Consider the following 13,693-nt stretch of genomic DNA (forward strand, 5'->3'; position numbering starts at 1 on the left):
TGTTGCTGCACCGACAGATGACACCGGCCAATCAAGCCAATCTACGGACAGCACCAACCAATCACATTACGGTTTTACTTCAAGTCATTTGCATAGCTACCGTCGGGAACACCCACTGGCATGCGTTGACGGAACGCAGCTGTGTGTGGGAGCCGTAAGCAAACATGTGACATCCAAGTCAAGCACAAGGTGCACTCAGTTCCCACAATTAGACACAGCACTTTTACCAGGTGAGAAAGTGGTGATTGGGGCCGTCTACGTGAGAAAGTGTGTGCTCACACTGAGACTAATTCATCCAGGTGCTGGGTCTGCAGAGCTGCAAGTTCAAACAGACAACCAGAGACTCCCTTTCCTCCTTAAGTCTGTGGAATGTAGAAACACCTGGTTTGCATAGAAAGCCTCTTGTGCAGTAAGCTGATAATATGCTAATAACACATAATTGCTTCAAGTTCGGTATGTTGCATCCTATATATATATATATATATATATATACACACACATACATACATACATACACACAATATACACACACACATACATACATACACACGTCACACAGAATTATAGACCTTACTTTATTGAAAATTATTACTTAACACTGTGTACAAATTATGTCTGCAAAAGAAAAAGAAGACAAAAATAAAATGGAAGAGGAAAAACATGAGATTCATGATGCACCTTGACAGGCGTGAGAATATCTTCAGACCCAGGCTAGCAATGTGGACTGTCAGGGGAGGGGTGGCTGTAGGTCTGTCTGACCCCTGGGGCAGGGTGGCGGGTTTGGTCCAGGTCCGTTGGCTTAAGAAACGAAAACAGGTCGGGGGGTCGAGGATCACGAAGACGTTCAGGAGCGTGTGTACTTGCCCCAGATGTGCAGCATGAAGACAGAGGCGATAAACAGCAGACTCATCACCAGGACTGGGACTGGCCCTCTGATAGATAGATAGATAGATAAATAGAGAGAGAGAGAGAGAGAGAGAGAGAGAGAGAGAGAGAGAGAGAGAGAGAGAGAGAGAGAGAGAGAGAAAGAAAGAAAGAGAGAAATGAATTAATGGATGTCTGAGCTGACAGGATGACAGCTGTCAAACGGACATTTAATATATAGTTGTCCTCAGGCTGGATTAGGGTAGCAGAACACCTCCCCAAGTCACCAACGCTCTAGCGCTCACAAAGGCTCTCTCAGAAGAATCTCCACCTTGCCTGAAAGCACCATCACGTTTAAGTGTTTGTCTGTATGAACAAGTGTCCATTTCTCACTCTTACAGCACCCCCTAGTGGAGGGTAGAACTAGCAACTGATTAACTGGCTTACATTCTGATTGCTTTGTTCCCGGCAATGGACTTAACATCTAATCAGTACTGTGTTTGCCGAACAAGCATTTGAGCACCTTCTTAACAATGTAGAGCAGTGGTCCCCAGATACGGCCCGCGGGCCAGATACGGCCCGCCACCTCATTTTGGGTGGCCCCCTAAAACATGTCCGTGGTATATAGCATCTGGCCCGCAGGGGAGTACGACATCGTCAAACTATAACATCCGTAATTTCCCCCATTCATTCTCTATGGCGGGTCTTAACAGTACACGTGTAATACTCTTTCTGTCCACTGGTGGTTGTCTTGGCGCTGTTTCGCGTTTACCATCGAAAACGGAATGAAATGTAGGCCTACCTGCAAACAATGTAAGAGGCCTATGCTGACTGCATCAGTGCTCAAAGTATTCTAAAAGTTCAATTCATTGTTAATAACTAACTAACTTCTATTCAAGTCATATTTCTGGGACTTCCTGGGATAACTATTTTTAACTATTTTTTCTTCACTCAGTCAAATGTTCATCCAAATTCACAATTCACAAAGTTCCGTTGAGTGAAAGTTAGAATGGTGGTCATTCCAGATGTTTTTGCCAGCACTTCATAAAACTCTCATAGTTTGAGAACTTAAAATTATTTGTAGGATATTACTTGTTCACAACTTGAGCTGTGTATGCAAAGACAGAGTTCAGAGTTCATTTTAAATAAGATATACTTTTGGGAATGCTAAAGTCTTTTTATTAGTATTCATTTCATTTCATTTCATTTGAGCTACATTTTACATGGCATGATGGAAATATAAACACAGCTAACAATGGTATTAAAATGCAGTAGCCTATGATTAAATGTAATGGAATATTTAACTAAGGTAGATTGTTGTTGTTCACAGCACTAAGCTATTTATGGTTACTGATATACTCCGAGTCTCTGGCCCTCTCTTAGTGCCAGGCATAGTGAGCTGGCCCTCAGAAGAAAAAGTTTGGGGACCACTGATGTAGAGTCATTTAAAATCAATAGTCTTAATGATCATTTAATAGTCATAATAGTCTCGATCATCTAATTACAGCAGTTGTTCAACTACCCACGGGAAATGCACCCCAGAATGAAGGGACTAATCATTTTGATCCATCTATTTAAAATATATTTTTATATCGATAGGACAGTGGAGAGAGACAGGAAGTGAGTGGGAAAGAGAGATGGGATAGGGGTCTAAAAGTAAACATACAAGTACAGGCATTGATAAACTGGGTGCGTCTACTTTGGTCAGAACCTGCCAAGTGACTAAATGGAGATGTGTTGCAGTGCTCTACCACATAACTTCCTAGGTGAGAGTTGTTCCGTCATTACAGATTCCTCTCTGACAGATGTTCAATGTCTCTTTGTGATAGACAGCTCAGGTCGATTCCACTCCTGACCCAAAGGACCAATCACAGGGCACCCTCTGGGTCATGTGACTGGATTAGCTGCGCAGTTGGAGGGGAAGAGGCTAACGAGAACACAGCTAACGAAGGGCTTTATTAGAACCCCTTCGTAGAGTCCCCCGGGTCGCTAGGCAGCAGCGTAACCATGCCGACTAAAGGCCCACCCCCCAGGCTTTAATTGATGTGACCTTTCAGAACGGAACTTTAATTACACACACACACACACACACACACACACACACACACACACTTCAACAGCATTAACAGGCTGGTACACCTTGACCCTTAAACACATCCTCACACCAGTATCCACACGAAGGCATGCACCTACATAAACTGTTCATCGCCAGGAACACACACTCATTTTCACACACACCTACACACGGTTTGTATGGATCAGGAGGTGGCTTAAGAAAGAGGGTTGATATCCTGGCATTAACATTTCATGTTGATCCCCATTCCCATCATCCCCCACTCTTCCTGCATCAATTAAACATACCTGTGTGTGTGTGTGTGTGTGTGTGTGTGTGTGTGTGTGTGTGTGTGTGTGTGTGTGTGTGTGTGTGTGTGTGTGTGTGTGTGTGTGTGTTCGTAAGCAAGCTACAGGATGAAGGAAAAAGGATGAAGGTTTGAACTCATTACAGGTTTTCATAAACCCCTAAATAAATGATTCCTGCAGCACGCCCCATTTACTCTTAGCACACCAGGGACTTAAAACAAGCACCAGTCCAGAAACATATGCAAGAGCAAACGCATTGTTGGAAGTGAATAGCCTCATGCACGCACGCACTATGACTTTGGCTGGTTTGATGCTCAATGAGCTCAATGCAAATCAAACCAGCTAATAGGCTAACTGAAATAACACCATGCCAATCTCTAGGTATGGTGAAGGGTATGTGATGATGTAGAGCTATTTTAATTCCAAAGGCCAAGGGAACTTTATTAGGATGCATAGTATCCTGGATCCAGGAAATAACTGGCCTTTACAAATAAAAATCTGCCTGCCTCTATGGGAATTTAACATAGGGGTGCCAATACTTATGACCCCTGTATTTTAAGGAAGAACATTTATTTATTTATGATACATTATTCATTCACAAAGAAAATTGGTGTCCTAAAAGGTTGGATATTTCCTCATTTTTTTACTTAAGGCATTAAGATCAATTTCCAAAAGATTTTATATTCCTCTTTTTAGTCAACTTTAGCATGGGTGCCAACACTTGGCAACACATGGACCATCACTGTATGTGTTTAAAAGCTAAAATGTCAGATAAAGGGATGAAGATGTGGATAACTGAGGTTATTAATAGGGGTGTAACAGTACACAAAACTCATGATTCAGTATGTACCTTGCTTTTGAACTCATCACGGTTTGGTTAATTTCCGGTACTGTAAGACATAAGTACTGCTAGCCTAACATTTACTAACAATATTGCTGATGCTCAAAAGATATGAGCAGGGATAGTATTTTGAGAAGGTGTCAAATGTTTTTGGTGTAAACAGACATATGGTCTGCCACCTTATATGTTTGTGTGGAAACTCAAATATGAAACATGCTCCGCATGCAAAAAAAGCCTACTGTTAATTACTGTAAAAGACTGCATTTGGTACATTCGGTAGACGTCTGTATTGAACCTAAACGGCTACAAATCCATGTAGCTTTGCACCCCTAGTGCAGTGGTCTGTAGCTTAACTTAAGTGTTCAGGAAGCTAATGTGCTGTAGGAAGTTGGGATTTGTGCACTACGTAATAATTAATTTAAGTAATTCAACATTACGTATTGTTTTGTTACATTTATATAAAAACATGAAGAACCATCTATTCCATACATCACCTACCAAATTTTAACATATAATATTCCTCCTAATTAACTGTTCAGATTTAATAAAATATATATTTTGTCAATTCATTTTTAACTGTTCAGATTTAATAAAATATATATTTTTATCAATTCATTTTATTAATTACTTTTCTTTCCTTCTCTTACCTTCAATATCCTCAAAACTACTGAAAATGGAAGTGGACTTCCTTGTACTTTACATCACTTATATACTGAAGCCAGTTCAAAATCAAAACGTTTTGCACCATTTTCCTACCTTTTCCTGATCAAACATGTTTAGTGCTTTTGAGGTGCTATCCTATCTACAAAACTCGCCATATTAAGAAGGCACTGAGCACAGCAAATCCACCTAAAGTTATTTACAGATGAGAGATCAGAAAAGTTCAAATGAAAATGAAACCCATATTGACATTGATTTCATCAGGCTCAGAACAAATCCTTGACTGCCTGCACACAGTGTTAAGTGTTGAATCATATGCTTTGCAATGTTTTGCCCATCTTGAACTCAACCAAATATACCAATAAATAAATATGAATGTAAAACTAAACATTGTGGCTTCGATGTCTTCATATTGCACTTCATGCATAGAGGTCTCATACATGTATCCTACGTTTAGTAGGCAGGGCTGTACTGGATGAGTTTATGGCGGTGTTTCGTTCCACACAAATGTAAAATGATGCTGAAGCCACACTTTCAAGTGTGTGTCCAGTAGGGATCCTATACTTACACTTTAAGCCCTGGTGAGTCCTCAGTGTAGAAGCGCCACATGCCTCCTGTCCCTGTTGATGCGGTGGCTCTGCCTGCACTTCGTGTTCCACTGCTGGTGGCTTTCCTGCTCATACACAGACACGCATACACAGACACGCACACACAGACACGCACACACAGACACGCACACACATATGAATGTACTGCTGCAATATTTATTTTGTTAAAGTCTAGGTAATAGATTGGCTAACATTCCCCAGCATCCTGAGAAAACACATTGATGGATTCCATTTTCTTACAGTCACACTGAATAATTACAATGTGCAAACAAATAAGAAACTGGCTTAATAATGTAACCTTCTTGCTCTTCTATGAGTCTTCTTCTCCTTCCCTCTCCTTCTCTCTTGCCATCCATCAATGGCATCTTAATAGGATTAACCAATCACCCAAACAAATCTCTGCTACTAACTGACTGAAATAACGACTTACTCAAGTTAATTATCCATGAATGTCTACAAGGTCTTCGCGTCAGAGTGGTGTCAGAATGTGAGCGTGTTACCAAGATTCTCACGGTGTTTACAACCGTAGTTGACTACATCTGTATGACCTTACCTCTGCCGGACTGTGGATCCTGCTGCCCGGGGGGCTACTGTTTTGCTGGGAGAGCGACTGGACGCTCCAACATTGGTGGCACTAGCAGCGGGACCAGGCTGTGCGAGAAATGTAACACAATTGACATATGATCACAAACGACACATGATCTAAAGAGCCTTTAAAGATGAACTAACGTTGCATTTTAAGCTCAGTAGCACAAAATAAGTTAAAACCGGTCACAGTCAAAATAGCCACGTCTACAATTGGATCATGGACCTATCCAGCTCATTAACCGGCAAGACATAACAGTTCAGATCAGACTAAACCTGTAAGGAGTGTGTTACATGGAAAACAACACCACGCCGCCCATTTCTGAATCCATTAATAAGAAAATAAATGAATAGACACATAACGGCTTTAGCTAACTAATAGTCAGTAAACATCCAACGTCAAACGCTGACCAACTAGCTTGGTATTAACTTAGCAAGCTAGCAGCCACTCAGGTAACACCTAAGTCATCGATAGATACATATAAGCAAACACACTGCATTTACTCGACCCAGGAATTGACAACTTATTCAGAAAGAAATCTTAGGTTTTTACCATTCTGGCGATGAAGATATGTTACACAACACAACACAAGCAGGTCTCTTGAAAGCAGACAGAAAGGTCTTCTGTGGACCAAATCAACGCAACTGCTAAAAAGACTTTTTTGATGACGATTCCTTGGGAAAGGAAAGCCACGACAACATACTGAAGGACCCCAGGGCGGTCTTGCATAATGCCTGATAGCAATCAACATTGACAGCTCACTGACTTGAAAAGTGTGACAATTTGTTTTGAGTCAAATGCATTTGACCTCTGTAATTTATTACCTAAAAAAAGTGAATTTTCCATAGTCAACATTTCAAAATACCTTTATGCCTAGTTTAAGTTTTTAAATACAAGGCAATGGGTTTACGGGCTCTCACGAAATGTCGTGCTCTGATTCGCCTGTTCTGCACATAGACGACATTTTGGCTCAGGCCCCGTCCATAGATTCCGTCCTTTACAACCCTTTTTTTTACTGTCTATGTTTACAACAGCATGGACATTGAGCCAACATGGCGTCCACGGCTTCTGGGATATTCCATTGACAGATTAGTTTACATTTGTCCAGGTGACCAAACCCAAGGCATTCAAGGTGCGTTTCATGAAATTGTTGTTGGTGTCAGCTTTCATATAACCATTAACGTTGGGTGTTATGCGGGTCAGTAGTTACTAGAAAACGTGCTTTCAGCTGGTCATATTTCTGTATTGAACAACTCATTACGTTAACTCATCTATCTAGAAGAACTCAGATGTAGATGAATTTGAGATTCCACTACACCAGTTCAGTTCTGGAGGTGATGTGTTGTAGGCTACGTAGGAACTAATGAATCCTTCGGTTTGTAAATTTGTCAAACCATACTAACAGTTAACAGACTGATTGTCAAATCACCAGCTAATTTGAGCTAAACGTTTAGTAAGGAAATCACTTAGGTGTTGGTGTGGGCCTAGCCTATACGTGTAGGCTAACTTAAGGACAGCGGATGTAAGTCATTTTACTGTAAGTCCTTTGAAGGCGACAGTGTCTTGGTGTGCTCTTATGCTTATTTTTTCTTGAGTGTTTTAGTGTGTCCAGTGGAAGGACTGTGTGACTGAGGTGATGTGAGCCTGGACCTCTGCTCATACTTGTGCACGTTTTTTACTTGCTCTCTTTTACACCTTTTGTCATATTAGTGCTTTATGCTAACTACTACAATCAACAAGACTTATAACTTAACATAGTTTTGTTGTTGCGCCTACATTACATGTAATTTTGCATAGAAGCTGAAGCATCCACTAAAATGGATTTACGTAAACTAACTGGATAGAGTAACTTTTATTTCCATCCATCTGCACAGCCCCAGTGAATTCCCTTCGCCCGTATAATGAATATCAAGGCAAGGACACGTTCCCAGCTATCATGAGTAATAATAATAATAATAAGCTTTATTTGTATAGCACCTTTCATACACAGAATGCAGCTCAAAGTGCTTTACATTTGAAGCATGTAACAAAATAATAGTCAGTCAGTCATTATCAATCACATTTCTTCATTGCTGGGGCCGTTTATGATCCACTCAGCAACATATCAAAAATATCGAAAATTACATGTCATAAGACTGGCAGCCTTAACCCTCTTACCCCCCACAAGCACGCCATATGGCAACTGTGGCAAGGAAAAACTCCCATATTCCAGGAAGAAACCTTGAGCAGAACCTGACTTAATAGGGGGAGCCCATCTGCTTCTGGCTGGCTGCGTCCTCCAATAGCAGCAGATGTAGAATAATCTGAAAAAGTAGTCTACAGGATAAGACGAGTTAACTAAAAGCTTTCCTGTACAGGTATGTTTTCAGATCTTTTTTAAAAATATTTACTGAACTCGCCTGCTTGATGTACAGAGGCAGGGTGTTCCATAGTTTGGGGGCATAATGGATAAAAGCAGCTTCTCCACTTTGTTTGTGGAGCACTTTGGGTACGATTAAAAGATTAGAATTGGATGATCTAAGTTTCCTTTGTGGTTGATAAGATATTAAAAGCTCAGAGATATATGAAGGTGCTGTGCCATTCAGAGCTTTGTAAGTAATTAACATAACCTTAAAATCAATTCTATAGGAAATAGGGAGCCAGTGCAGTTCAGCCAACACAGGGGTGATGTGTTCTCTCTTCTTAGTCTTAGTTAAAAGTCTAGCCGCAGAGTTCTGTATGAGTGCCAATTTAGTAGACATGCATTGCATTTTACTGTAATGTGTGCTTTCACTTGTTTGTGTAGAATGGTGCGGGTGGTGTTCCTGCATCCTGATCTGGGTATCGGAGGAGCGGAGCGGCTGGTGGTGGATGCAGCAGTGGCCCTTCGCTCCCGTGGTTGCCAGGTGCAGATCTGGACCGCACACTACGACCCCACCCACTGCTTCTCCGAGACATTGGATCTTGATCTTCGAGTGGTGTGTGTTGGAGACTGGCTGCCCAGAAGTGTGTGTGGTTACTTCCATGCCCTTTGCGCCTATCTGCGTATGATCTATGTGGCACTCTACCTGCTGCTTTTCAGCGGCGAAAAGTTTGACGTGGTCTTCTGCGATCAGGTGATCTGTTATTAACATTCACCCACATTCACACAAGGTCCTGCATGTGTAAAATACAGACTGGATGTCATGTTTTGGTAGCTCTACAGTTAAAAAGTTTGTGGTCACTCAGAAATGTCCTTCTTTTCTAGGAAAAGGACATTAAAATAACACCTACAGTAATCAATCAGAAATACAATGTAAATACTGTTAGTGTTGTAGATGTCTATTGTAGCAGGCTAATAATGCAGTTTCTTCATAAGCACAGAGAGGCCTATCAGCAACCATCTGTCTGGTGTTCCAATGGTACATTGAGGTTGCTAAACTGAGTTATATCTTTTTAAAAGGCTAACTGATCATTAGAAAAACCTTTTGTAATTATGTTAGCACAGCTGAAAGCTGAAAAGAAGCAATACAACGGGCCTTCTTTAGATGAGTTAAGTATCTGGAGCACCAACTATTGTGAACTCTATTAAAGAGTTCTGTCCAGAAACAGAAAAAAATGTGTCTCAGGCTTGTCGTTCTGAGAATGGAAGGCTATTCCATGTGAGAAATGACCAGAAATGGCCAAACTGAAGATCTTACAATAATGTGTGCTACTCCTTTCACAGAAAAGCATAAACTGGCTTTAACCAGAATATGAGGAGTAGTTGGGGCAGGGGGGCAGTACACCACTGAGACAATTAGAGTGTCTAGTCTGAGAAAGAGATGCCTCACAGATCCTAGACTGACAGCTTTGTTTCATAATGCCCTCAAAACGCCAGTGTCAACGTCAGCAGAAGAGGTGACCTCAGGATGCTGGCCTTCTTCTCTGAGAGTTGTGAAGAAAATTGCAATGCCATATGCTGTGGATGGTGCTTGATTGGCATCACTGTCCTTAGATTAGTTTAGATTAGATTAGATCCTTTATTAATCCTTTAACAGGGAATTACAGTGTCACAGCAGCTTCAAGACAGACATAACACCATACTTTGACTCAAATATATCCAGACCTAAAAAGTTTAAATAGATAAAAGAATCTGCCATCTACAATAAGAGAACCCAGGTGTGACCCAAAGCTCAGCTCCAAACTATACAGTAAAACCATGCAGGGAAGAAGCAGTCAGCTGGTATTCTTTAGAGTAGGATGGAAATTGCTAAGTGAGCCCAAACTTTTGAACAGCTCGTCCCATGCCAGATAAGCATTGCAGATCAGATGCACTCAAAGATTCGTCTGGGTTCACCCAGGTTAGTATTCTGCCCATGTCATTTGTGGATGTCAGAAACAAGCCAAGAAATTGTTTAAACAGCCAGTCACTCAGTCCTCAGACACTGACACTGTGGAATCTCCAGTCTGTAGTCTGTAGTCTGTTGACGGTCACTGTTTGCTCCTGACAGAGCAGACAAATAGATGTTGTGCAATAGACAAATATCTCTAATGTACGTGTAGTCTTACTCTTTTGGACTCTCTGGCCCTCTCTCAGGTCTCAGCATGTATTCCTGTGCTGCGTCTGGCGCGCCAAAGGAAGAAGGTTCTCTTCTACTGCCACTTCCCTGACCAGCTCCTCACCATGCGGCACTCTCTTCTGAAGCGCTGGTACCGGGCCCCGCTGGACTGGCTAGAGGAGACCACCACCGGCATGGCCGACCGCGTGCTGGTCAACAGCCACTTCACCGCCAGGGTCTTCCGCCAGACCTTCCCACGTCTGCGGGACGTGCACACCGACGTGCTCTACCCCTCCCTCAACCCGGTCTCCTTCGACATCCCCATCAACGAGAGCCTGGACGGGCTGATCCCTGAGGGCCGAAGCCTGGTGTTCCTGTCCATCAACCGGTACGAGCGCAAGAAGGACCTCCCCCTGGCCCTGCGCTCACTGGCATCGCTGCGGGAGCGCCTTGGTGAGGGCGACCTGTGGGAGAAAGTGCACCTGGTCATGGCAGGCGGCTACGATTCGCGCGTTACGGAAAACGTGGAGCACCACAAGGAGCTGCGAGCGCTGTGCCGCTCATTGGGCCTGGAGGCCCATCTGACCTTCATACGCTCCTTCTCGGACACGCAGAAGGTCAGCCTGCTGCGGCGGAGCGTCTGCGTGCTCTACACGCCTGCCAACGAGCACTTCGGCATTGTGCCCGTGGAGGCCATGTACTGCGGCTGCCCGGTCGTTGCCGTCAACTCAGGCGGCCCGCTTGAGTCCGTCGCCCACGGCGAGACTGGATTCCTGTGTCCGGCCACCCCGGAGAGCTTCTCTGCGGCCATGGAGCAGTTTGTCCGTAATCCGCGTCTCAAGCAGGAGTTGGGCCAGGCCAGCAGGGAGCGGGTCATCAAATGTTTTTCACAGCAGGCTTTCACCGAGCAGCTCCACAGGCATATCCTCAGCCTGACCCAATGACGCCATGGCAACCAACAAAGCCAGGACCCAACAAAGAGGATAACGTCGACCAAAGCCACAGCTGTTCCCATCACTCACCACAGGGGCATAGTTGACACCACAGGAGATGCTGATGGCTGATTCACGTTTGCTCCATCATCTTGACCCAGTGTGCACCCAGTGCTTTTTTAATTGGTGATATTCTCCAAATAATAAAAGCTTCAAATAATATATAGTCACTTTTATAAAAAAATATTTAACTTGCTGCAAGACATCTTGCAAGAATTGAGGAATTGGGTTTGAAATGTTTACCACAAAGCATCCTAGGGAAGATTTAGCTGGATGTGATATTATAGGAAAATCTCAAAAAGACAACTGTTTGAAATCTCTTGATTTACTTTTTGGACCTGATGGATAATTCTGCTCTGAAACTTTGTCCAATTCTTTGTATCTTTCTAGGCACTGGTATGTTTTTTTTCTATCTGGAAGGTGTGTGTGAAGGAGAGCGAAAGAGAGAGATGTGTGTATTCATCTGTATGTCTGTCTGTGTGCATACGCACTGAATTCCTATGGGACTAGTGTAGGGGAACAGACAGGCTGGTGGAATCTCTCCCCATTAGGGACAAGAGTAGCCACAGCAGCAGAAGGGACAATAGCCCCCCCCCCCCCCCCCCCTCCAACACCCCTCCCCACGCCAACCTCCTATTCCACTCTGCTCCCGCAAGCACGCGCTGCGCACCTAACGAACCGTCTGAGTCTGCCTAAAGAAGCCGTCTGCACATCGATCCCTCCCGTCTCCCTGCCTCACGTCAAGCCGCACCCCTCCCCCTCACCCGGCTCCCCGTCAGCCATTAGAGCTGCTGGCTCGGAGATCGATAGGGGGGAATTCTGGTGGTCCAGTGGGCAGTAGGGGGTCTGGGTCGATGGGAAGAATGGAACGGATGTTTGTGGCGGTGACTGGCCTGGTTTGTTCTTGCAGAACATTCCTGAAGAAGTTTGAGTGTGGGCGCTGAGTGCACGGCCTGTAATGGTGCTTTGGAGTTTGTTACTTGTGTGCCTTCTGTCTTCGCCTCTCCCCCCTGATAGATTTGCTTTTCTGTTTTGATGCTGGGGATCAGGGGTCATGATTAAATGAGACCACATATATCTGAGATCTGAATGTATTGGGGACCGTACTGAATCAGAATGTGTGCATTCATTAAACTTAAGCTCTGAAAGTTTTGTGTTTGTGCTTCGTTGTCTGTATTCAAGTCTTGAATGAATCCAATGAGATATGGGAAACAGACACAGTATAGACATTCAGAGACCCAGTAGAAACAGGTGAAAACTCTAGAAACAGTAGGCTTCAATGGAGTTCTTAATCAGGTTGTTTAGTTACAGTACATTCTGATGTCAACAAGATGTGTACTGTGAAATTACTAAATAGCAGATATCTTTTAAAGGAATGGGTTAGGTCGTCATTTCTTTGTTACTGGTGAAAAGACAGTCCAAACCATTCCGTTTTCTATTGCTGCTGTAACATGCACTGTGTTGTCACCTTTTAACACCTATAAATTACTCATGAGAGAGGGCAGACAAGAATGGTCAAACCAGTTCAGGTTGACAGGACAGTAACATTAACTCAAATAATCACATTACATGAATGCTATGCAAGGTACACACCACAGATTGGTGGGCTAAAAAAAGATACATATATATATATATATATAGAGAGAGAGTTTACTTATCCCAAGGGAAATGTTGAAATCTTAAAAAATCTCCAGTGTAGAATTAGAAATATCTGTTTGCAGTGCCATGGAAGGGCTAGAATTGGGTGTTAACAACAAGGTCCTATGGATCCATCCTACCTTCAGGATATCAACAGGTGATTTTTTTGTAGGACACTGTTTCCTTCCCATAGAGTATTGTTTAAATGTTATAGCCTATACTTGAGTATTGTTGCTGCTGATGTGGTGGTAATTCATGTCCACAACCTCCCCATCTTCAAGGAATCTTTTGAAAACATATCTTGGAAAATTTTACTCCCCCCCCCCCCTAATTTTTTTTTAAAAGTGAATCTGTCATATATATTCATAAAACATAAACTGAAATATTTCAAGCATTTTTTTAATCTTGCTGATTATGGCTTACAGCTCTTGATTAGTCTAACTAATCTGACTAATAGTTAATTGTATACACATATACTTGGTCGGGTTGATTTTGCACAAATTACTGCATCAATGAGGCGTGGTATGGAAGCAATCAGCCTATGGCATTGCTGAGGTGTTATGGAAGCCCAGGTTGCTTTGATAGTGGCCTTAAGGTATTCTCTATGGGTTTCAGGTCAGACAAGTTGTCTGGGCAATCAAGCA

The 13,693-nt window shown here is 42.9% G+C and overlaps 2 protein-coding genes across 3 annotated transcripts; one reads left to right on the plus strand and one right to left on the minus strand.

Annotated features, from left to right (window-relative positions):
- Positions 1 to 561: 561 nt before the first annotated feature.
- sec61b (SEC61 translocon subunit beta) lies at positions 562 to 6,587 on the minus strand. The gene is made up of 4 exons (XM_076281181.1): positions 6,473 to 6,587; positions 5,888 to 5,985; positions 5,295 to 5,399; positions 562 to 932 (listed from the first exon to the last, which is right to left on the minus strand). The coding sequence occupies exons 1-4, from the start codon at positions 6,473 to 6,475 to the stop codon at positions 845 to 847; spliced, it is 294 nt and encodes a 97-aa protein (XP_076137296.1). The 5' UTR covers positions 6,476 to 6,587; the 3' UTR covers positions 562 to 844.
- Positions 6,588 to 6,960: 373 nt separating this feature from the next.
- alg2 (ALG2 alpha-1,3/1,6-mannosyltransferase) lies at positions 6,961 to 12,014 on the plus strand. 2 transcript variants are annotated; one of them, XM_076281183.1, is made up of 3 exons: positions 6,961 to 7,052; positions 8,706 to 9,015; positions 10,458 to 12,014. In XM_076281183.1, the coding sequence occupies exons 2-3, from the start codon at positions 8,707 to 8,709 to the stop codon at positions 11,361 to 11,363; spliced, it is 1,215 nt and encodes a 404-aa protein (XP_076137298.1). In that variant the 5' UTR covers positions 6,961 to 7,052; position 8,706; the 3' UTR covers positions 11,364 to 12,014. The 2 variants fall into 2 exon arrangements, with proteins under 2 accessions (XP_076137298.1, XP_076137299.1); XM_076281184.1 differs by lacking the exon at positions 6,961 to 7,052 and adding an exon at positions 7,951 to 8,277.
- The last annotated feature ends 1,679 nt before the right edge of the window (positions 12,015 to 13,693 follow it).

Source organism: Alosa pseudoharengus, unplaced genomic scaffold (assembly GCF_046254945.1).
Source record: "Alosa pseudoharengus isolate Yale_2024_CS ecotype anadromous, Long Island Sound unplaced genomic scaffold, YU_APseudo_1.1 YU_APseudo_1.1_scf_12, whole genome shotgun sequence".
NCBI lineage: Eukaryota > Metazoa > Chordata > Actinopteri > Clupeiformes > Clupeidae > Alosa > Alosa pseudoharengus.

Bases quoted from the DNA above. Each gene is read 5' to 3' on its own strand.
- sec61b (XM_076281181.1), bottom strand. The intron at 5,400-5,887 runs GTAAGGTCATAC...GTGTATGAGCAG, and splicing joins GGATCCACAGTCCGGCAGAG to GAAAGCCACCAGCAGTGGAA. The intron at 933-5,294 runs GTAAGTATAGGA...TCTATCTATCAG, and splicing joins GACTCACCAGGGCTTAAAGT to AGGGCCAGTCCCAGTCCTGG.
- alg2 (XM_076281183.1), top strand. From the start codon at position 8,707: ATGGTGCGGGTGGTGTTCCTGCATCCTGATCTGGGTATCGGAGGAGCG. The intron at 9,016-10,457 runs GTGATCTGTTAT...GCCCTCTCTCAG, and splicing joins ACGTGGTCTTCTGCGATCAG to GTCTCAGCATGTATTCCTGT.